Source organism: Prionailurus viverrinus, chromosome A1, assembly GCF_022837055.1.
Source record: "Prionailurus viverrinus isolate Anna chromosome A1, UM_Priviv_1.0, whole genome shotgun sequence".
Classification (NCBI taxonomy): domain Eukaryota; kingdom Metazoa; phylum Chordata; class Mammalia; order Carnivora; family Felidae; genus Prionailurus; species Prionailurus viverrinus.
Genome location: NC_062561.1, coordinates 229,055,699 through 229,080,281, shown reverse-complemented (window position 1 = coordinate 229,080,281; position 24,583 = coordinate 229,055,699). Strand labels below are relative to the sequence as shown.

General features: G+C 47.1%; 1 protein-coding gene across 2 annotated transcripts in view; it reads left to right on the top strand.

Annotated features, from left to right (window-relative positions):
• The window catches only part of OTULINL (OTU deubiquitinase with linear linkage specificity like), a 31,747-nt gene that overhangs the window by 5,074 nt on the left and 2,090 nt on the right, over positions 1–24,583 (top strand). The window contains exons 2-7 of one of the 2 annotated variants that reach the window (XM_047864454.1): positions 17,253–17,412; positions 17,501–17,532; positions 17,634–17,725; positions 19,027–19,176; positions 22,365–22,493; positions 23,831–24,100. In XM_047864454.1, coding sequence (XP_047720410.1) covers positions 17,253–17,412; positions 17,501–17,532; positions 17,634–17,725; positions 19,027–19,176; positions 22,365–22,493; positions 23,831–24,100 — 833 coding nt within the window. The remainder of the gene's footprint in view (positions 1–17,252; positions 17,413–17,500; positions 17,533–17,633; positions 17,726–19,026; positions 19,177–22,364; positions 22,494–23,830; positions 24,101–24,583) is intronic. The other variant, XM_047864462.1, reaches the window with a different exon arrangement.

Sequence of the window (24,583 nt, the reverse complement as noted above, 5' to 3'; positions counted from 1 at the left end):
AGGACTATTTTCTGTTAGTACTGTTGCTGGGATTCTCAAGTAATAAACAAAAATCTCCGAAACTGTAGCACGTAAAGTGCCATGCTCGATAAATCTCTGAATTAAGAATTTAATAGTAAGCCTTTTGTTGTTGATATAACTATGTATCTATGACTTTGAGTCTATGTGGAATTGTGGATGATAGATATAGAGTAATTTAAAATACTGTATTAGCTCTCTCTCTGCTTTCCCTGTAACTGGCTTTTATGAATATTAGGGTTAGTCTTCTAGCACAGGGAATAATAATGTAATTGAAAATCGGTTTCTCAAGAGATCCCCATCTCCCTCCCCCAATTCAGAGAGAAGTGGGATCTGATTCAAAGTCAAGGGTTAATTGTCAAAAAGAGAGAAGCATACTGCCCTCTCTTGTTCCCATTACAGTGGACACGAGCCCCCCACTTTCTCTCCGGGCACGGGACAGCCTCAGTGGGTACAAATGGGATGGAGGTGGAGAGGGGACATGGTGGTGGGAGCTCCTTGGGCAGTGGTCTTTGAAAACTTGCATCTCTAAGTCAGGGCAGAGAGTTCCCGGAGGCTTTGGTCCCCCAAGTTTAGGAGAAGTGAACTAAATTCCTTCTTTCTGGAAAAAAGGGGATTGTTCCCTAAGTCGTAGAATAACACCTGGTACAATGTGGGCATAGTCGTGCACCTGTGACAGGAAGACCTCATCTTTCTCCTGAGGTCTCTAGAGTGGCAGGGAAACTGAGGACTCTGTGTCTTCCAAGTCCTGTGTCCCAGGTCATTAGGACAGGTAGAAATCTTGGAGGAAGCAGGACGGCTGATAGGAAAGGGGAAGTGGGAGAGATGGCGAGCCAGTGCTGGCACGGACTTGATGTAATCAGGCGCCATCTAGATATAAAGGGCTGGATGGCACTGATGCCAGCCTTTTGTCATTTTACCGGGCATTTTGAAAATGAACTTGGAGTTCAACTGTTTGTAGCTAAGGATGAGGCTGGCCCCTTACCTCGAAAAGCCATTGTAGCCAATGGAATTATTACTAGAAGCGTCGGGTCCCTCAGTTTTGCACCTGAAGCAGCGTAAGACTCGGGTATGTCAATCCTTCTCCTGCAATCTAAGGTAGAGAGAAAAATCACTCAAACCGAGAGAGTTTATGAGATCAGTTTCACCCACTATGTTTCCATTTTGTTTTTTAAATATTTGTTAAACTCACTTTTGTTAAGCCCAGCTGACGGTTGGGATAGAGGGCTGGTATGGCAAATGCTCGTTGACCTGTGCTGTCTTGTTCTTCTCGCTTGACTATTCCAGTGTATTCTCCCATTTATGCCTCATTGATTCATTCATTCAAAATGTGGAGCCGGTAACCTGTGAAGGTACAGCTCTCCTTTTCCCTCCCTCCCAGTTTCCTTCTCAGCCTTCCTTTAAAAAAAAAATATTCTTGCCATTTTTTTTTCAATGTTTTTATTTATTTTTGGGACAGAGAGAGACAGAGCATGAACGGGGGAGGGGCAGAGAGAGAGGGAAACACAGAATCGGAAACAGGCTCCAGGCTCTGAGCCATCAGCCCAGAGCCGGACGCGGGGCTCGAACTCACGGACCGCGAGATCGTGACCTGGCTGAAGCCGGACGCTTAACCGACTGCGCCACCCAGGCGCCCCTCTTGCCATTTTTTTTAGAAACTGGTCACCTCCGGGGAAACGCTGGTGTGAGAGTCTGTAGAATCGAGCATGGCTTCTAAGGGTTGGAGTAGTTGCCGATTTGTCACAGTCTCGTGTAACTTCTGTACCTACAGGGCATCTTTCCTATGGTGCAGGTTTTGAGTAATTTTTTTTTTTTTTTAAGGTTTATTTGTGTTAGAGAGTGTGCAAGCGGGGGAGGGGCAGAGGGGGGAGGGACGGGGGTCCGAAGCAGACTCTGTGCTTACAGCCCAGAGCCCAACGCGGGGCTCAAACTCGCAGAACCGTGAGATCATGACCTGAGCCGAAGTCAGACGCTCAACCGACTGAGCCACCCAGGCGCCCTGTTTTGAGTGATGCTTTAAGTATAGTTGAACCTCACTTGCTTCACAACTACTTAAAATCCTGTGCCTTGTGCCCCAACGTGACTGTTCCTCCAACATAACCCTGAAACAAGTTAACACGAAGGGCCCTGTGGTGGATGACGGGAAATGGCAGTTAATGGCCTGGCCTCCCTATGCTTGTTCACAGGGGAGGAAACTGAGGTGGACCAGACCATGGCTTCCTGACTCCCTGGTGCCTGTTCGTTCCACTGTCCTCAAGCCATCCCACTAGGTGACCGCTTCACATTCTCATTTCCTGCTTCGTATTTCCATGAGTGTAATTAAGGGAACAGAAAACACTCTGGTGGCTCACTGTTTCTGACATACGTGTTCCAAGTGGACCGCCAAGACAGAGGCCATTAGCTAGGATTAGGTATAGTGGGATAACGGAACGACCCCAAATAAGTGAGTCAAGTTTATTCTTCTCGTGTCACCGCTCGAAGGTGGCCCCCTCTTCCAGGGCCAGAAATGGGCTCCACGTTGCCAGGGGCCCAGCTCCTCCGGGTCATTTCCACGGTGCATGGCTTCCATGACTAGCTACTTCGTGGTCCAAGACGGCCGCCGAACGCCAGTCACCACACTTACATTCCAGCTGGTGGAGAGGGAGGAGGACAAGGAATACGCTCCCCTCCGCAGAGCCTTCCGAAAACTGCACATAATGCTTCTGAGAATCCACTCACACAGCTACACCCCGCACCTGGGGAGGAGGAAATGTGGCCTTTATTCAAGTAGCCATGTAGCCGGCTCAAAGTCAGGATTTTATTTCAACGGAGGAAGAGAGAACAGATACTGAGGGAAGCTCTCAGTGCCTGTCGTGGAGACGCATGGACTGGATCCTGATTACCTGAAATCCTTTTCCTTATTCAACAAATATTTATTAGCCGTCTGCCCGGTGCCTAGGCACCAAGAAAGCAGGGAGAAAACAGACACAATCCCCGTCCTTAAGACGTTTACCTACGTGGGGAGGCAGACACTGATCAAACACAGACATGGTTGTGTAAACCGTGCTAAGTGCCGCGAAGGGAAGAGACGCCGTGTGCTGAGAGAGAGTAACGGGGACTTGAGCAAGCCCGGGGGGAGGGAAAGGGTCAGAGGCTTTGCCACAGGAAGTGACATTGGAGCTGACAGCTGGAGAAAGAAAGAGTCGAGTGGGGGGTATTACAGGCAGAAGAAAGCAGGGGCGAAGGCAGGCGGGAGGCAGAGAGGGCTCTCACGGAGGAACTCACAGCCCGTCCTCTTGAGCAAGCGGCAGAGGGGACAGAATGGGGAAGAATCAGGGTCAGACCGCATGGGGCCCCAGAGGAAGGGTGACCGCCGTGGCGTGCCTGCCACAGGGATGTCCTGGGATGTGGAACTTTCAGTGCTAAAACTCGGAGAGTCCCAGGCAGGCCGGGATGCATTGGTCACCCTTGCTGGAGGCCACATTAATGGTCGGGTTCCTTTCATTTTAATTTCAGCACAGTCTCTCTTTCCATAGGCGTAGCTCTGCCATGGAAAAACAACTGACTAGTAAAACTAGCCCCTCCTGTTGGCTGAAAGCAAAGAGGCACAAAACACAAGCAACATGTCTTTTTTTTTTTTTCAGTGTTTACTTATTTATGTATTTTGGGAGAGAGAGAGCACGCGCAAGTGGGAGAGGGGCTGAGAGCAGAGAGAGAAGCCCAAGCAGGCTCCACACCATCAGCACAGAGCCCACTGCGGGGCTCAAACTCACGAGCCTCGCGATCGTGGCCTGAGCCAAGGGCCGGACGCTCGACTGGCTACGCCACCCAGGCGCCACATAACACAGGCAACACTTCTTGTGACCAGTGAGACTCTGTCTGGCATGATTTCTCCTAACGGAAGTTTCGGAAATTAACCGGCATGTGATAATATATGACTTGAGAAGACAGAGACGGCCGAGGATGGAGGAGGCCCCTACTCCCCAGCGGGTTTCTCAGCGCTGGCAACACATCGGAATCACCTGGGAACTTGACGAAAGACGGGGGGCCTGGGCCTCAGCCCAGTACATCAGGAAATGCACAGGTGGACCCGGGGCAAGGGAGATCCTCCGCCCCGTCCCAGTGCCCCTGAGACTTGGGCGTGCGTGCAGATTGCTGCGGACCTCGCAGAGTACAGATGATGCCGCCCGCGGATCTGTATTCCTAAGTGCCCCGGGCGGCAGGGATGTTGCTGGTCCGGAGGCTCTGATGAGTTTGTTTCGAAGGTCTCTTCCGTGGAGAGCAGACCTAAAGGGCCACGTAAAGGTGGAGGGGGCGGTGAAAGGAGAGAGGAAGGAAGACCTGGGGAGGAGAGAGGGGCTCTCCTTTGTGCCTCCGTCCGGGGTGCGCCCACCTCCACTTCTCAGTCCCTGGGGTTTGTGAGTTACATGGTGTGGCTGGTTCCTGGTTCCAGAACTGGTGCCCCATGACTTTTGGCTAGGATGGGGCGAGGGGTGAGGCACGATTACCTCTCTCACACCTCATTTACAGGCTTTTCCAGCTCATTTCACAGATTCGAGTCTTTCCTACAAGTAAGAAAAGCCAAAATAATAATAAGGGGAGGAGGCAGCGAAGAAGAAGAAGGGGAAAGGAGAAGGAGAAGAGGAAGAGGAAGAAGAAAAGCCAGATTTTTAAATAGGAGCTGACACACCCATTGCATGTAAAAAAGCAAGAAAAACCAAGCAAACAAACAAAAAACACCACTGGCTAAGGAGTGGAAAATGGCTTTGGGAAGGGAAGCCAATTAGAAGGATTAGTAACCACTAGCAACAGAGCCCAAATGGTTCTGATTAATGGAAAAATCACCTCGGGGCAAAAGTGAAGGGTGACTTGTCTGAGTGTACCCATAGTTCTCTCCTGGTCACATTTCGTAAATGATTGGGAGATGAAAGGTCTAAGAGTGAGGGCGCCTGGGTGGCTCAGTCCGTTCCACTCAGGTCATGACCTCAGGGCTCCTGAGTTCAAGCCTCTTATTGGGCTCTGTGCTGACAGCTCGGAGCCCGGAGCCTGCTTTGGATTCGGTCTCCCTCTGTCTGCTCCTCCCCGACTCGTGCACTGCCTCTCTCTCTCTCTCTCTCTCTCTCTCTCTCTCTCTCTCTTCCTCTCTCTCTCTCTCTCTCTCTTCCTCTCTCTCTCTCTTTCTCTCAAATATAAATAAACCTTAAAAAAATTATAAAGGTCTAAGAGTTGAGAGTGCACCACCAAAGCCCTGGCAGGTTGAGGCGGTGAACCAGATCCAGGAACATGAACTTGCGTGGGGTTACGTGTCTGCTCCTGGTCTAAAAAGCATGGAGCCGGCACACGTGATCACCCCCTTGCTTCCCTTCCCGGGTCCTGGCCGAACTGAAAGGTGGACACAGGAGTCAGAGATTTTTAAAATGTTAGCTCAGGAGGCACCTCGGTGGCTCGGTTAAATGCCCAACTTCAGCTCAGGCCGTATTCTCATGGTTCATGGGTTCGAGCCCCACATCAGGCTCTGTGCTGACAGCTCGGAGCCTGGAGCCTGCTTTGGAGTCTATGTCTCCCTCTCTGCCCCTCCCCTGCTCACATTCCATCTCTCTCTGTCTCTGTCAAAAAAATAAACATTAAAAACACAATTTTTTTTTTAAAATGTCAGCTCAGTGATAAAACCCACAAGTTCCACTTGTGTGGCCAGATGGGCTTGCTAGCCATGCCTGAGCTGAGCTCACACCTAAAAGGTCAGGCCCTTGGCCCTCTCTGGAGGGTGGAGGAGGGGCTGAGCTGAGCAGTAGCTCCCAACCTGCCAACAGGCGTGGTGCTTGGGAAGGAGTCAGTCAGGCGAGTGAAGGCTGGGGCAGAGGGCGGAGCCAGGGCTCCTGGAAAGCACCTCCAGCTGGAAATCTGAAGGACGGTGGGATAAAAGTGCAGATCCCTGCCTCCCCCTTCGAAGGCTGGGGACACTTACTCCAGCAACGGGGCTTTTAGTTGATGGCAGGCTACTTGTGAGTGGAGGGCTTTTTGTTTCTCAGCTGTACGAAACTGACTGATACAATCTCAGGCTGGGTGCATTACTTTGAGTGTATCGTCTAGAACAGGGTTCGGCAAAGCACAGTCCACGGGCTGAATCTGGTTCCGCTCCGTTTTTATATGGCCTATGAGCTAAGAATGGTTTTGACTTTTTTTTTTTAATGGTCAGAAAGGAAAAAAACTCAAAAGAATGCCACTTCCTCACCTGTAAAACTTACATGAACTTTGGATTTCGGTGTCTGTAAATAAGGTTTTCTTGGAACACAGCCTCACTGTGTATTGTCTAATGGTTGTTTTTCTGTCAGGGCCCATTTGGGTACTTGACACAGAGACCAGATGGCAGGCAAGCCCAAGATACTCTCTGACCCTATACAAGAAAACTGGCCGACCCCTGACCGAGCATGAAGGAGTGGTCATGTTTTTGGATTGTCTCCTGGGGGGTCACGCTCAGGACATTGCATTCTGTCCTGTGGTCTCCCTTTAAGTGTGGCATGGGTTCGGAGGAGAGTGGCCCGGACAACGAAGAGACCCCTTCGAGCCCGTGTCATACGAGGACTGGTTGAGACAACGAGAAGCAGGCACAATGGAAATGATAGCTGCCTTCTACAGTTGTTTTGAATTCTTGGGAGAGAATTGCCCCGGGAAGGCAGTTATGAGGTTAATTGAAAGGGCACTGACCTTGAGTCAGAACCTGTTGGTTCAAGTTCAGACTTCTACTTGCTTTCTCTGGGCTTCAGTTTCTCCACCTCAAAGATGAAGGGGTGCACACGACAGGCCGTCGGATGACCAGGTCCACGAATTAAGATTCAGCTTTCACCTCAGAGGTGTTTCCAGGCCAGCAGAGGACACAGTCACGAATATGCCTAACTGACCTGCAGTGTAGACAGAGTGCGGCGGCCAGGGGCGGGGGTGGGGACAGCACTCTGTCTACACTGCTCTGCAGAGGGACTGGTGTGAATCAGGCCTTGGAGAACAAGTAGAACTCCAGCGCCTTCGCCCAAAGCATTCTGTGATTCTGTGAAAGACTTAAAAGGTGTCGCATAGAAGAGTCATCTGACATGATCCTCATGACTCCAAGCAATAACGATTCAAGCGTGGTTACAGGTCTGGCCGCACCAGCCTCTTGCTCAGGAACTTTCCCTGCTTTTCAGGTAACACCAGCATCTCTAAAGGGTCTAAAGGCCCTTGCTTTCCTGGCCTTGTGAACTGTTGCCGTACCCGCTGGCTCTCTGCTCTAGCTCACGTGGGACTAGGTCGGGTACCCGTGGTACCTCTGCTGATGGAGCCACGTTTCTGTGGAGCATCGCCTGGGTCGTGCCCCAGACACACGAGGAGAGGTCAGCCTTCTGTTTGCAATTGTAACGTCAGCTCTTGGCCCAGTGTTCTGCCTGCAGGAGGAGCTTAATCTATATTCATTGACTAACAATAGACTTTGATCAACAAAGAGAGAAATATTCCCGAAAAGAAGATGGTCTCCCACCAACGGAAGTGAGTTCCCACCCCCAGAGGTGGAGGCTCACAGGGACTCAGTGGGAGAGTTTCCATTTGCACGGTGCCTCTGTGGTTACAAGCACACTTTCGTGGCTGGCGTTTGCTTTCATCTAACCGTCTGTTATCACTATGGTCTTCTCCATTAGAGAGATGTTTCGAGATCCTTGAAGCTCAGTGGTTTGTCTGAGGTCCTACAGCTAGAAAGTGGCAGAGTGAAGACAGAGTGTCTGGCTTGTTTCGCCAGATCAGGGCCAAGGAGAGTGTCTGGGTGGAGCAAGTGATCCTGGCGTGCTGAGATTTTTCTCCAGAGGAGGAGTTACAACTTGCTGGTCCACAGAAGCCTATCCCACCTCCAGCTTTTGTATTTTTATAGCTGGGAGGGTTCAAAATCCCCTACGCATGATTAGAAAATTTAACTTCTCTTTTAAAGTGATGGCTTGCAATTAACACCCCTGAACTTTGCCCTAGTAAATGGAAAAACTCTGAGCTATGACATTGTTACAGACACGCGCACACACACACCAGAGCCCCGTTAGTGTTTGGCAAGGAGCAGTTTCCTGTTGTATTTACTGACTGACGCTCAGTTTAACAGGAGCCTTGGGTAAAAACATGCCCCGTCCCGTGGGGATTGTGCTCCGAGCCTAAGTGGGTTGCATGACAGGGCTACAGCTGAATGTCTCACTGATCATGACTTTCAAGATAAAAACCTTCCCCTTGGTGGCTGTTTTCCTCAGTGATACTGATCTTGCACTTTTTGGTTATAGTTCTTTACTGAGTCGAAGACTGTCATTTCTTAGTTGAGCAGAATTCATACTGAAATTTACAAAAGCTTACAAAGTCCTTTGACCTCGCACTTGTTAAGAGGATATTTTTTTCTGAATATTTCCTCTGTAACTGAAAACAAAGAGCTAGCCTGTGATTTTTCAAGAAGCAAGACCACTTAAGCGTAGTCCTTTCCACTGCCGTGCTGACTTGTAAAACCTCTCTCGTGGTCTCCCCACGCTCCAGAGACACTTTGCCGACCCCCCGGGATTTGTTCTGTGTGTTTACCCTTGGGCTTACGTCCCGCTTAGTTTATTTGTTTGGACTCACGTACATTATGTTGCTTTATTCCCCAGCCTCTTGGTTTCTCACAGTTAACCCCAGAGAGAGGTGACCCGCTTGGGGATGGAGGCCTGCCTGCCATGTCTGCATCCAGTTCACAGGCCCTGCTGTTATTCTGAGTCCCTGCAGTGAGACACGCGCCACCCCCACCCCTCCAGATGTGCTGACCGTGGGGTGTGAGGGTCGGGGCTCCGTGGGCCTGGACGAGCCGGCCAGGAGCCTTTCCTGATGGGAGGGCATTGTGCCACCTGACCATGAGCTCCTTCAGGACAGAGCATGTGACTTTCACTACCAGCCAGCCCGGGGTGAGGATTTAGGGGAAGGAAGTATAACCAGGGAAGGGCTAGCAGGAGAAAGGAAGGCCTTCCCTGATCCTCCTGGGTCCATGGCACCATGGGGTTTCTGATCACGCCTCTCTGCAGTACTAACCTTTGGTTAGGATAACCCCGAAGCCACCTTCACTTTTTCAGAGCGGGTGGTGTTCCACAACTCAGCTCAGAAAAGTGTGAAAAGTTTACCAACGCCTCTGAAACGTCTGTGTCGCTCCCTCTGTCCCTGGGTGGGACGCCCACCCCTTCACTCCTCTGGCGGCAGAGAGTGGGAGCTGTCCTGGGGCTCCCCCCCTCCACCCCCGCCCCAGGCTCCCCTCTGCTCTTTGATCCGGCAGTCTCTCTCGGGTGCTCTCTCCCCTACCTCCTGCTAAATAACCATAACATGCTATTGATGCACATGGAGGGGCTGTTGAAGTCATTAAATTACATTAGTATCTTTTACCTTGAATGTTTTTTTTAACAAGATGACATTAATACACATATTTTTTCTCTCCCTGTGCTCTCAAATTTCTAAGTTAAATCGCCTTTTAGGTCTTTTGGCTCCGGCCTAGTCTCCCCCTTCTGTGGCCCACTGGGTAGCCCCTGATCTGCTTCAGGAGAAAGTCAACAGCCAGATGCGGTTGGCTGCGTGGACGTGTGTAGGGAGAAGGTGCCATGGACTGCTGTACCATGAGTAAGATTGGGAGACAAGTAGAGGCAGGAATGGATGGGCTGCCTGGGCCCAGGAAGTCACTGGAAGTTTCTAGGGCGAAGGAGACACTGAGGAGTTTCCACGAGAAGGAGCCCAGGGCTCCCGGGGGGAGCGGCCGTGTGCATAATCACTCTGTTTCCGGCTCTTCAGTGAGTTTTGGTTTTGTTTTCAGGGCTCTTTTTCTTTTTCTTTTTGGTTTCCTGTTTTAATGTTTGAATTATTTCAGCTTTGGTACATTTTAGAGAATGGAAAAAACTCTAAGTAGAATTTTACCACAAAAAGGTGGCTTTTTTTTTTCTCTCTCTCTCTTTTCAGTTCTAGTCAGTGGTCTCATCTGCCATATATAGTTTGAGTGATGGCAGATCAGATTTTACGTTCAGATAGCCGCGTTGTTGACTTCAGGAGGCTCTGGTGCAGTTACTCCAGGATATCTTAGCTACTTAAGTATGACTTCTTCCCACAGTGTGGGTTGGGGTCTCTCGCGTGTCTTCGTGCTGAAGATTGGGGGGATGTGTGAGGCCTAATTAATCCGCTTTCCAATAGAACAGAAATGCATGGCGGCCTCATTTCAGCCACCACCCGGGTTGTCCATTCCAAAAGTCCTGAAAAGACACTGTGGGTTTTTTGTCTCTTGACGAACCTGAAAGAGGGCCAAACCCATAATTCTGACGGTGCTTCTGTTCTCTTCCTCTCCTCTTCGCTTCCTGGAGATTCTTCATCACCAAAACCTGCCCCCATCCCTTGTTTCTGGGAGGTCCTCGTCCTCCTTCCTCTCTGTATTGTGTTCAATGACCAGATCACTGGTGGGGCCTTGCCCTCCTTCCTGTTTGTCGGGCTAAAGCCTCACCCAAGCCCGGGTCCTCTTGGGCAGGGGAGGGGAGGCTGGGCCAGGGCTGAATCCTCCCTGAATTCTCTCCCTGGGCTGGCAGACGGGGGATTCCCCCGTGAAGATCCTGCCATGAGAGACTTTAATCCCCCCTCAGCTGTATTTGGGGAGATGAGATTTGACTCATGAGATCATCCAAGTCATGTTTGTGATCGTATTTTGCAAGGCACCTCATTCGTGGTATCCTTGCCTATGGCTGTTGCTTTTGAGTTGTAAACCAGTTGTTGACACGCGCGGGAAAAATTGATTTTAATTCTCTTTTTAAAGAGTCTTAATTCCACTTGCTGCAGCAAAGTTAATTTGAAGACTTACTCAGCTGCACAGTTCACAGGCAGGACAGCCAAGTGATAAGGCACTCAGTGTTGGCACCGCATTGCCCTGTCTTGGGATTCCAGCTTTACCACTTACATATTTAATCTCTCTCTCCCTCGCATCCTCATCTGCAGAATAAGGGTGGTTACAGTAGTAGCAATAAAAATAATGATCAACACAGACTAGGGACTCAGGCTTTGCCAGACGGCTTGCTCAGCGCTTCCCTAACATTTCCACCCACCCTTACAACCAGCCACTCCAGAGGCAGAAACCACTCCGCCCATGCCCTCCTTCCCCCAGCATGTGACTCTGCAGGAAGGATCATGAGGGCCAGCATGGCACTTCCTGTGTTCCAGGCACTGTTGCATTGTGTTTCGATCCCCAGGTGGAGAAACAGAAGCCCAAGAAGTCACCAGTGTAGGAGCAGGGCCGGGCTGGGGGTGGGGCAGTGTTTGCAGGAGCAAATGAGAGAATTACTTTATTTTTTTTAAGTTTATTTATTTATGTTGAGAGAGAGTGAGAGCGAGAGAAAGCGCACATGTGCGGGGCGTGGGGTGAGGGGGCGGTGTGCAGAGAGAGGGAGAGAGAATCCCAAGCAGGCTCTCTGCTGTCAGCTCAGAGCCTGACACGGGGCTCGGACTCACGAATCATGAGATCATGACCTGAGCCTAAACCAAGAGTTGGACGCTTAATGGACTGAGCCACCCAGGTGACCCAAGAGAACACCTGGAAAGCCCATAAAGGGCTCTGGCTTATAGTGAAACTCGAACTGTAGCTATTTTAATTATCAATGGAGCCATACTTTTTCCAACTAAAACACTGCACTTCCTCTCCTTAGATGAAGAAGCCCCACTCCTTATAATATTTTCATATATTGTACAAACACCTCAGGGCTGTGTGAGCTGCAGCCGCTTACACGGGACTTACGGGTTCCCTCCTCTGGGTCGCTCCCTGGCACCCACACCAGCCGCCATGTTCATGCACCCTGGTCCTTCTTTGGTTTGAGTCACTTGACCAAAACCTGTGCCAGTTAGGTAGGGGGAAGCCAGGAGTTTAAGTTTGTAGTCTAGGTTTGCACGGAAAAGGCGTACTGAGCCCTCACGTGTTTTTTTCTAATAAGTTGATCATATCCCTTTTCTGGGTTGGAGGCAGGGCTAAATTTCAAGGATGAGGCCATTAGGCTAAGGAAGTGTGTTGTGTGTGTGTAGGAGTGAGGAGAGCCACAATCTGTAGTGGGTCCTGTGGAAGCCCTGGGCAGCTGCTATGGAGTGGCCTCATTCTCAGGAGAAGGCCCTGGCTTAGGGGGTCTCAAATCAAGGGCCCCAAAAGGCCTGGAAGTAACCCCGAGACTACAGTGGGTTGGTTAGAGTCTGTGACAGATGAGAGCAGTGTGCCCCATGGAGGGCGTGGCAGCCAGACCCCACCTCAGTGACCGCAGGCCCTCTGAGTCCACACAAACACGAACGCCACCCAGTGGGAAATGGGCAGATGCTCTAAAAGGCTCTTCCTGGAAGAAGAAATGTGAATGTGTTCCTACAGAAATGTGGACGGCTGTGAGAAATCACGACTGGAACTGGTGTTTAGGGACACAGGGACGCTCATACACATAAGGGGGTGTTAGTTGATGGTTTGTTTTGGAGGGTGCTTTGGCAATATCTGTCAAAACTAAAAATGTACACACCCCTTGATCCAAAGTTTCCTTTTTTTAAAAAAAAAATTTTTTTTTTCAACGTTTATTTATTTTTGGGACAGAGAGAGACAGAGCATGAACGGGGGAGGGGCAGAGAGAGAGGGAGACACAGAATCAGAAACAGGCTCCAGGCTCTGAGCCATCAGCCCAGAGCCCGACGCGGGGCTCGAACTCACGGACCGCGAGATCGTGACCTGGCTGAAGTCGGACGCTTAACCGACTGCGCCACCCAGGCGCCCCTAAAGTTTCCTCTTTTTGAAATTATCCTAAAAGCTACCATGAGTCCATAAGAACATTAGACATTATCCATAAGACATTATCTAATGTCTATAAGACATTACCTAATGTCTTTCTCAGCAGTGTTTGTAAGAGTGAAAAATGGGAAATAATCCAAATGGTTTATTGGTAAGGCAATGATTATGTTACATATATGATTGTCTATCTTTTTTTTTTTTTTTTTTTTGAGAGAGAGAGTGGGGGAAGAGTAGAGAGAGAAAGAGGGAGAGGGAGAATCCCAAGCATGCTCCATGCTATCAGTACAGAGCCCAATGCAGGGCTCGATCCCATGAACCGTGAGATCATGATCTGAGCCAAAATCAAGAGTCGGACACTTAACCAACAGAGCCACTCAGGCACCCCATGTGATGGTCTATATGTATACTAAAATATTATGCATTCTTTAAAAAGAATAATGTAGATCTATGTGTAGTTAAATGAAGAGATGTCTAATGTGTATGAAGAGAAAAAACAAACTAAAATCATGTGTAATATTCATTTTTCTAGGAAAAGTTTATAAATAAGTTAAAAGAAATTATGTATTGCATAGACAAAGTTCTAGTTTTTCCTGAATTTAAGGACTTACTAAAATTATTTACATATGTCAGAATTTTTCACAGTTGAGAAATCACTGAATTAATAGAAATCTAAATTGTAGATGTAAAGGCAGTATAGCTTTACATTTTTTTACATTTTTTATTGACTTGTTTTATTTATTAGCTTTACATTTTTAAACAACTCACACAAAGTTTTACTAAATATATAGGCAGGAGTAAATGTATAGTGAACAGCTAATTAATTGTTCTAAACAGATGAGTACCTGTTTTTGAAAATGTTCTTTTAAACTGAGAACTTTCCCCCTGAGATCAGGAACATGACAGGGATGTCCATCTCACCGCTGTTGTTTAGCATAGTGTTGGAAGTCCTAGCATCCGCAATCAAACAACAAAATGAAATAAAAGGCATCGAAATTGTCAAAGAAGTAGTCAGCCTTTTACTTTTTTCAGATGACATGGTACTCTACCTGGAAAACCCAAAAGACTCCACTAAAATCTGCTAAAACTGATAACATGAATTCAACAAAGTCGCAGGATACAAAGTCAATGTATAGAAATCAGTTGCATTTCTATACACCAATAATGAAGCGACAGAAAGAGAAATCAAGAAATCGATCCCATTTACAGTTGCACCAAGAAACATAAAATACCTACGAATAAACCTAACCAAAGATGTAGAAGATCTGTATGCTGAAAACTATAGAAAGCTTATGAAGGAAATTGAAGAAGACACAAAGAAATGGGAAAACATTCCGTGCTCATGAATTGGAAGAATAAATATTGTTAAAACGTCAATACTACCCAAAGCAATCTACACATTCAATGTAATCCCAATCAAAATTGTACCAGCATTCTTCTCAGAGCTAGAACAAACAATCCTAAAATTTGTATGGAACCACAAAGACCCCCAATGGGCAAAGTAATGTTGAAAAAGAAAACCAAAGCAGTAGGCATCACAATCCCAGACTTTAGCCTCTACCACAAAGTTGTAATCATCAAGACAGTATGGTATTGGCACAAAACAGACACATAGACCAGTGGAATAGAATAGAGGACCCAGAATTGGACCCACAAATGTATGGCCAACTAATCTTTGACAAAGCAGGAAAGAGTATCCAATGGAAAAAAAAGACAGTCTCTTTAACAAATGGTGCTGGGAGAACTGGACAGCAACATGCAGAAGAATGAAAATAGACCACTTTCTTACATCATACCCAAAAACAAACTCAAGATGGATGAAAGACCTAAATGTGAGACAGGAAACCATCAAAACCCTAGAGGAGAAAACAGGCAACAACCTCTTTGACCTCAGCCACAGCAATTTCTTGCTTGACACGTCTCCAAAGGCAAGGGAATTAAAAGCAAAAATGAACTATTGAGACCTCATCAAGATAAAAATCTTCTGCACTGCAAAGGAAACAATCAACAAAACTAAAAGGCAACCAATGGAATGGAAAAGATATTTACAAATGATATATCAGATAAAGGGTTAGTATCCAAAATCTATAAAGAAGTTACCAAACTCAACACCCAAAAAACGAATAACCTAGTGAAGAAATGAGCAGAAGACATGAATAGACACTTTTCCAAAGAAGACATCTTTGGACAGATGGCCAACAGACACATGAAAAGATGCTCAACGTCATTCATCATCAGGGAAATACAAATCAAAGCCACACTGAGATATCACCTCACACTAGTCAGAGTGGCTAAAGTGAACAACTCAGGAAACAACAGATGCTGGCAAGGATGTGGAGAAATGGGAACCCTCTTGCACTGTTGGTGGGAGTGCAAACTGGTGCCGCTGCTCTGGAAAACAGTGTGGAGGTTCCTCAAAAAATTAAAAATAGAACAATTTACGACCCAGCAATAGCACTGCTAGGAATTTATCCAAAGGATACAGAGTGCTGATTCATAGGGGCACATGTATCTCAATGTTTACAGCAGCGCTTTCAACAATAGCCAAACTATGGAAAGAGCCTAAATATCCATCCACTGATGAATGGATAAAGAAGATGTGGTTTATATATACAATGGAATGCTACTTGGCAATGAGAAAGAATGAAATCTTGCCATTTGCAGCAATGTGGCTGGAACTGGAGGGTATTACGCTGAGTGAAATAAGTCAGAGAAGGACAGATATCATATGTTTTCACTCATATGTGGAATTTGAGAAACTTAACAGAAGGCCATGGGGGAGGGGAAGGGGAAAAAATGGTTACAAACGGAGAGGGAGGGAGGCAAACCATAAGAGACTCTTAAATACAGAGAACAAACTGAGGGTTGATGGGGGGGGGTGGGGGAGAGGGGCAAAGGGGTGATGGGCATTGAGGAGGGCACTTGTTCGGATGAGCACTGGGTGTTGAAGATAAACGAGGAATCATGGGAATCTACCCCCAAAAAAGAGCACACTGTACACACTGCATGTTAGCCAATTTGACAATAAATTATATTAAAAAATAATAACTACCATAAAAAAGAAGAAAATGCCCTTTTAAGTAATTGCAAATATGTCTAGGTTCATTTACCGGTAACTTAATTTCTTTATTTGCTAGTAAATTCTTGTGAGAGTTTAAATGTACATCAAATATCGGTATGGTCAAAAATGCTAAAATTTGGGCACCTGGCTGGCTCAGTCGGTGGGGCATGCGACTCTTGATCTCAGGGCCAGGAGTTCAAGCCCCACATTGGGTGTGGAGCCTACTTTAAAAAAAAATGCTAAAACTGTAGCTTCTGAATTGCTGAGGCTTTTACTACCATTAATCACTGGAATTTTACTAAACCTTGTGCCAGGGAGGGGAAGATTTCACAATGAACCCCAGGAGGTTTGGCCACTATTCAAAAGTTCTCTTCCTCATTTGTACTTTGGCATTTTACGTGCTCAAGCATCATATAATTGGGAATGTGCTGCACATAGTAAGATATTGCAAGTATGCAGTTGGAGCTCTTGAGGCCCGTTCATGCTCTCTGGCCAAATCAGGAATTGCAGTGTGGACCACACACAGCACATCTGTCTCCACCTCACAGCTCTGCTGAGGTGTCCACTCCCTGGAAATGATGTCTGTGTGCCCGCGGTTTGGACCACTCATTGTGTGTGTTAAGGTGATGCCATCTGTCATCGCTCCTAATGCGTTAAGAATATCCAAGTGGCTCTAAAATTAAAAAAAAAAAAAAAAAAAAAGGCGGGGCACCTGGGTCACTCTGTCAATTTAGTGTCCAACTCCTGATTTCAGCTCAGGTCATGATCCCGAGGTTGTGGGATTGAGTCCCACGTTGGGCTCTGCGCCGAGCGTGGAGCCTGCTGGAGATTTTCTCTCTCTCCCTCTGCCCCCTCCTCCAATTGTGCTCTCTCTCTCTACTTAAAAAACAAACAAAACAAACCCAAGTGGGCAGATGTACATGGTGGTGGCATCACTGGAGGACTCTGGTGTGGAGCAGGATCCCTGCTGGAACCATTCTTGGATTCAGCAGATATGCAACACAGGGTGCATTCTTAATTAATTTCATTCCATCTTTCTCCGGGGAGATCGGCATTTTTCCCCAGTGTTGCAGTCAAGACAATTGGGAGTAGAGAAGTGAGCTTTCTCACAGTCACGCAGCCAGGGTAGTCGAGACACGGGTTTTGAACAGGTCCGAGGGATTCCGAAGCCTATGCTCTATGATTATTCCTCGTGAATTGTGTGGGACAAAGACATTCTTACATATGACATTGATTAGAGGAGAACTGGGTGTTTCTTTAACTTTCAGATTGAATTTTTGAATGCCTTAAAAACTGTTCACGTACTCAATGACAGACACTTGGCAGGTACAATGAGCGATATATTTCCCTCCCTTAAAGCAGACTTGGGTAATTGTGACGTGTCTTTTTTCTATTATTAAATTTTTGCAGGAAGTGACCAGGTTCACTCCTGGATGCTGGTCACCAGCCAAGCCTTGGATACTGCGTGGAAGATAGCCAGGGGCTCAGTGACGCTGGCGGTAGCATTCCTGGTGGCTGCCCTCTGCTACGTGAGGAGGATGCACTCCTATTTAGGGCGCCGGCTGAAATGGTAGGTGGTTGTATTATCCTCCGGTTTCACCAATAGACCCTTGCTTTCCAGAGTAGATTTTTGATATTATTTTCCCTTTACCTTTTAGGTGGATTGGATATCTGCAGAGAAAGTTCAAAAGTAAGTATTTTCATGCTTTCTTATTTCTAAGGTGCAGGGAGGGTTCAAGAAGGGCGAGGAAAAGGGAAAATTCACTACCTTTCCTATCTGATTTGGTCCAGGGAACCTCAGCGTGGAGGCGGAGGTCGATCTCCTCAGTTACTCTGCGAGAGAATGGAAGGGAGAGACGCCGCGTGCCAAGCTGATGCGGAAGGTGCGTCAGTTTATACAGGTCACGGACGATGGGGAATTTGTGTGTAAAAATCAGGAAACTAACATTCCGCCCTGCTTTACTGAGGGCATGGACGATGGCGTACCGTAGGCTGTCACTTCAGGAAACTCGAGGGTGGCACTCTTCAGCTCTGCCCGCCAAGCCTACGGGCTCTCTGGACAAGCAGGGGGGACTTCTGTCTTTGCAGGGATTAGGCACCTGGATGTAAAATTCTGAGGAGTTTTAGAATTTCCCATTGGACCGACCTTGGTAACTTTTCCCAGCGGTGCTATCCAACCTTGTCAGCAACGAGAAGTTTTTATTTCAAGGGGCGCCTGGGTGGCTCAGTCGGTTAAGCGTCCGACTTTGGCTCCGGTCATGATCTCGCGGTTTGTGAGTTCGAGCCCCGCGTTGGGCTCTGTGTTGACAGCTCAGAGCCTGGAGCCTGCTCCCGATTCTGTGTGTCCCCTTCTCTCTGCCTCTCCCCTGCTTGTGTTCTGTCTCTGTTTCTCAATAATAAATAAACATTTTTTAAAAATTAAAAAAAAAGAAATTTTTGTTTCAAGTCATTTTTAGCGAGGTCTTAAACGTATATAGTATTTTCTTTTCCCTTTGGTCACATTATAGCCATCATCACCCCTAAATGGCATTCTTTTGCTCCTGGGCTTCCAGGAAGGTGTCAGTTGAAAAAGCATGACACAGACTGAATACACACAAATGTCCTTTTATTTTTTTAATTTTTATTTAAAGAATTTTTAATGTTTATTTATTTTTAAGAGAGGGTGGGGGGAAGATACAGAATCCGAAGGAGACTTCAGGCTCCAGGCTGTCAGCACAGAGCCCAACATGGGGCTTAAACCCACGAACCACGAGATCATGATCTGAGTCAAAGTCGGCCGCTTAACCTACCGAACCTCCAGGTGCCCCACAAGTGTCCCTTTGAAATGACATGTCCTCATGGGGTATCTGGATGGCTCAGTCGGTTAAGCCTCTGACTTTTGATCTCGGCTCAGGTCATGGTCCCCTCGTTCATAGATTCGAGCCCCGCATTGGGCTATGTGCTGGTAGTGCGGAGCCTGCTTGGGATTCTCTCTTTCCCTCTCTCTCTGTCCCTCCCCTGCTCACCTCCCCTGCTCTCAGAATAAAATAGTGACATGTGGTCGCATTCATAATTTATAATTGTTATTGTCTCTGTTGCCCCCTTTCTTTGGGGGTAATGCCTCGCTGACAATACAGTGAATTCACTCTCTCTATTCCCTTATCCAGAGGGTTTGAAAACGAACTTTCTGTTTTTGTGTGGACAGGCTTACGAGGAGCTGTTTTGGAGGCATCACATCAAATGTGTCCGACAAGTAAAGAGAGACAACTATGACGCACTGAGGTCAGTGTTGTTTCAGATATTCAGCCAGGGCCTCTCCTTTCCATCGTGGATGAAAGAAAAAGACATTGTGAAGGTATGTCCGCTGGAAACGGGGCGGGGGTGGGGTGGGGCGGGGAACGTTGCGTTGACAAGAACTGTAGCGCAGATGGCTGGGTCTTCAGTGGGCGGCTTTGTGCGTCCCGAGGTTGAAGGAGCCTTCGAAGGCCCTGTGGCCCCCTCCATCTCAGAAAGGCCGCCATGCTCAGTTGTGTTTGCTTTGGATGCCACCATCTTTGCTCGAGAAGGGCATCCATTCTTCAGAAGCAAGGTGGTCTACTGAAACTCACTTTTTTACTCTATGGTTATTTGAGGTTTAACAAACGCATAGAGTGCTCCAGAGATTCTCCACTGTTCCTTTGTAGTCAGCCCTTCCTCACCCCTAGCCCAGGGCCATCGCTGGTTGGTCTTAAGACCCTATGGTTTTGCCTTTTCCAGAATGTCATATCAATGGAACTATCCAGTGTGTAGCCTTTTGCATCTGACTTCTCTCACTTAGCGAAATGCATTGCAATTCAGGGGTGCCTGGGTGGCTCAGTCAGTTAAGCGTCCGACTTCGGCTCAGGTCATGATCTCGTGGTTCACGAGTTCAAGCCTCGCATCGGGCTCTGTGCTAACAGCTCTGAGCCTGGAGCCTGCTTTGGATTCTGTCTGTCTGTCTCTCTCTCTCTGTTCCTTCCCCTGCTCGTACTCTCTCTCTGTCTCTCAAAAATAAAACATTGAAAAACTTTTTTACAAAATGCATTTCAATTCATCCACATTCTGTGAGTTTGTAGTTCATTCCTTTTTACTGTTGAGTGATATTCCTTGATGTAAGTATGACATAATTTGTTTATCCGTTCTTCAGTTGAAGGACATCTGGATTATCTCTAGTTTTTGACAATTCCGTACAAGATTTTGTATGAATGGAAGTTTTCATCCCTTTTGGGCGAATGCCTGGGAGTGAGATTGTTGGCTCATGTGGTAGGTGTAGGTCCGAGTTCATAAGAACCTACCAAACTGATCTCCCGTGTGGTGCAGCCATTTTGCATTTCCACCAGTAGCGTGTAAGAGTTCCAGTTGTTCCCAGTTCTAACCAGGATTGTCAGATTTGGGGTTTTTTGTTTTTTGGGTTTTTTAGCCATTCTGATAGATGTGCGCTGGCGTCACTGTGCTTTTAGTTGGCATTCCGCTAGTCAGGAGGAATGAACATCTTTCCATGTGCTTATTGGCCATTCATTATTATCTTTTTAGAGAAGTGTCTGTTCAAATCTTTTGCCCCTTCTTATTTTATTATTGATTGGATTTTGAGATTTCTTTATATATTCTGAACACAGGTGCTTTATCAGATATGTGATTTGCAAATATTTTCTCCCAGTCTGTGCCTTGTTGGTTTTTTTTTTTTTTCATTTTAATGGTATAAGGCAGTATATTCTTTATTTTATTTTATTTATTTTTATTCTTTATTTTTTGTTTTTTACTTTTTAGGGAGAGAGAGAGAGAGAGAGAGCGAGCATGAGTAGGGGAGAGGGGCAGAGAGGGAGAGAAAGAGAATATCGTGAGCAGGCTCTACACTCAGCATGGAGCCCGATGCAGGGCTCGATCCCACAACTCTGGGATCGTGACCTGAACTGAAATTGAGAGTCGGACGCTCAACCAACTGAGCCACTGAGGTGCCCTGAGGCAGTACATTCTTGATGAACAACCTGAATTTTTATTTTGAATGTAGGAAGTTCAATCTAGGATGTACATTTAAGGGCAGAAGCACAAAGAAATAGGAGTAATGTAAAGTATATGCATATTATATAGCTGCACATGGTCTATTTCCTTCCCATTTCTTTCTTGAGAGTTGCTTTTATTAGTTTCATTTTATCTAGGAAGCACTCGTCAAGTGTGTGCAGTGTGCCAGCCCCGCGGCCAGCTGCCGAGGACAGAGAATATGGCCACACCCCGGGGTTCCCCAGGCTCAGCTGGGTGGGGTATGGGTTAGATCCCTTCACTGGATCAGAGTCTTACAAATTCTGTGGTCTTACTTAGTCCCAGCCGGAGTCCTGTAAAATGGATATCTTGTCCTTGATTTATGGTAGAGGATGAGGCTCAGAGGGTAAATAATCTGCACTGGGTGAGCAGTCTCTTGGCTGGTGAGTGACAGAGTGAGGTTTGGACCCCCAAGTGCCTTATTCTAAAATCCATATGCTCCGCGATATGCTACGGTATTCTAGCGTTGTTAGGGTAAACATAATTTCTAAATGGGTATACCTAGGCAGTTTGGGAAGTGTTTTATGCAGAAAGATGGTTTCATAGACAAAATCTTCATGTAGGTTTTCATCAGCTGTGAAATTGTAAATTAAGAATATGATCCACGGGGCGCCTGGGTGGCTCAGTCGGTTAAGCGTCTGACTTCAGCTCAGGTGATGATTTCACAGTTTGTGGGTTCAAGTCCCGCATCAGGCTCTGTGCTGACAGCTTGGAGCCTGGATCCTGCTTTGGAGTCTGTGTCTCCCTTTCTCTCTCTCTCTCTCTCTCTCTCTTTCTCTCTCCCCCTCTCCTTGTACTCTGTCTCCCTCTCTCTCTCAAAAATAAACATTAAAAAAAAAAAAAAAAAAAGAATACGATCCAGGGGCACCTGGGCAGCTCAGTCGGTTAAGCATCCAACTCTTGAATGTTGGCTCAGGTCGTGATCTGATCTCACAGTTGTGAGTTTGAGCCCCGCGTTGGGCTCCATGCTAGGTGTGGAGCCCACTTAAGATTCTGTCTCTCTCTGTGGGGTGCCTGGGTGGCCCAGTGGGTCAAGTGTCCAACTCTTGGTTTCGGCTCAGGTCATGGTCTCGTGGTTCGTGGGATCAAGCCCCAAGTCGGGCTCCACGCTGAGCATGGAGCCTGCTTAAGATTCTCTCTTTCTCTCCCTCTGCCCCCTCCCCCACTCGTGCTCTGTCTCTGCCTCTCACTCTCTCAAAAATAAATAAGGAAACATTAAAAAAGGAAAAGATCCTCTCCCCCTCTGCCCCTCTCTCCTGCTTGTGCTCTCGCTCTCTCTCTCAAAAAAAAAAAAAAAAAAAAGAGGGAAAGAATATGATCCAAATCCCTTAATCCACAGATCTAAAAGAAGAAACTCTATGTTTTTATTTAGTCTTTTTAAATGGAGATTCCTGAGTGGGATAAGATCGTGTGCCGTGACATATTCTAGGTTGTAATGTCATAAACGTTGAGGTACTAATCACGGTTGGCATCTCCTTCCTTTTCAAGCTTCCTGAAAAACTGCTCTTTTCACAAGGTTGTAATTGGATCCAGCAATACAGTTTTGGTCCTGAGAAGTATACAGGTTCCAATGTGTTTGGAAAGTTACGTAAATGTGTGGAATTATTGAAAACGCAGGTGAGTGTCTGGGGGAAGAAAAGACGAGGAATGAAAGCACACACCCCCGGGTGCAGTGAGTGACTCTTCTCTGTCAGGCCTGTCACCCGATGCCTCGCGGGGAGGACCTGTGGGCAGGAGCGCCTCTTCTAGGAGCTGACGATGGGCTTTCCTGTTCTTTCTCCTTCCAAGTAACCAACGAGAGCAGCGTTGGACGTGATAATTAGGCCCGTTATGGGTTCAGGAGGCCTTTGTGGGCTGGCCAGGAAACCTTAACAGTCCCGTACCTTTGTTTTCCCCAGAGAGATGTGGTGCAAGGTCCAGACAGGGCATTCAGAAATGCACTTCTGGAATGTGCCCCATTAATAACTTGGGGACACCACAGACGCTGTCATTTGAACTAAGAGTTTTCCTGCCTTTTAATAGACACAGATTTGGAATTGTTGAAATGAACCCTCCCCGGTAAATACCGTAAAATTTCTGTGCTGTGGTTTTTTGATGAGTAAAACCGATATGTGAATATTGTGTCCCTTGTACTGTTATTGTGAGGATTGAATAAGTTAATACATGTGGCTTTAAACCGTGCTTGGCACATGGTGAGTGGCAAAGAATACTAGTTATTACTGTTCGTCTCTGGAATATCTGCCGTGCGACCCAGCTGTATTAAGCTGTCTTAGGAAACTGACTTGCTTGGTTTTTTACCTAATCGGTGGTGCTTTTTTGAAAGATATTTAAGCTAGTTTGTTATTATAAAAGTAATATATACTTGTGGTTAAAAAAATCGGGGTCAGGGGCGCCTGGTGGCTCAGTCGGTTGAACGTCCGACTTCAGCTCATGATCTCGTGGTCTGTGAGTTCGAGCCCTACGACAGCTCGGAGCCTGGAGCCTGCTTTGGATTCTGTGTCTCCCTCTCTCTCCGGCCTACCCCCGCTCACGCTCTCTCTCACTTTCTCTCTCGGAAATAAATAAACATTAAAATTTTTTAAAAAAAAATCAGGGTCAGGGGCGCCTGGGTGGCGCAGTCGGTTAAGCGTCCGACTTCAGCCAGGTCACGATCTCGCGGTCCGTGAGTTCGAGCCCCGCGTCGGGCTCTGGGCTGATGGCTCAGAGCCTGGAGCCTGTTTCCGATTCTGTGTCTCCCTCTCTCTCTGCCCCTCCCCCGTTCATGCTCTGTCTCTCTCTGTCCCAAAAATAAATAAACGTTGAAAAAAAAATTTAAAAAATCAGGGTCAAAAATGAAAAGTTAAAGGTCCCCTCTATTAATCTCTGGTTTATTTTTATACGTACTTTAAAACTATGCCATGCTGTCGGTATTCACCTCTACCCTGTAAATCTCACTCTCACATCTGTGTTTCCAGTGGACTGAATTTAGTGGAATTAAAGATTATCACAAGAGAGGAAGTATGTGCAACATCCTCTTTTCTGATGCGATTCTGGAATATAAACTTTACGAAGCTCTAAAGTTCATCATGCTCTATCAAGTCACTGAAGTTTATGAGCAAATGAAGACTCAGAAAGTCATTCCCAGTCTTTTTCGGCTCCTGTTTTCCCGGGAAACATCCTCTGACCCTTTGAGCTTCATGATGAACCACCTGAATTCTGTGGGCGACACATGTGGACTGGAGCAGGTAATTGGGGCAGAAGAATGTGTTCAGGACCCCATGGCAGTGCCTAAACACACAGGTGTGTGGAGTTTACTTTCAGGTGATAAACCCACCTGCGGCGAAGCAGTGGCTTGATGTCGTTGCCCCTGAAAGGAGGAAAAGAAGAGTAAAAACCTCACTGCTCCGTGCAGTGTGCCGTGTGTCTGTCAAGCCCCATGGCCACTGAGCAGTGCTGGAGGCCCTTCTGAGCTTTCACTCTGCTTCTCAGTTGGTGGCAGTTCTCCCACAGCAGAGTTTAACCGAGAGAAAGTCCAGCTGGAGGAGATAATGTTTGGGAAAGCATTTGGTTCCTTAGTGCAGATAAATAGACACTATTGGAAAAATTTTAGGGGCGCCCGGCTGGCTCAGTCGGAAGAGCATACGACTCTTGATCTCCGGGTCGTGAGTTGAAGTCCCATGTTGGGTGTAGAGATGATTAAAACTAATAAATAAACTTTAAGTTAAAAA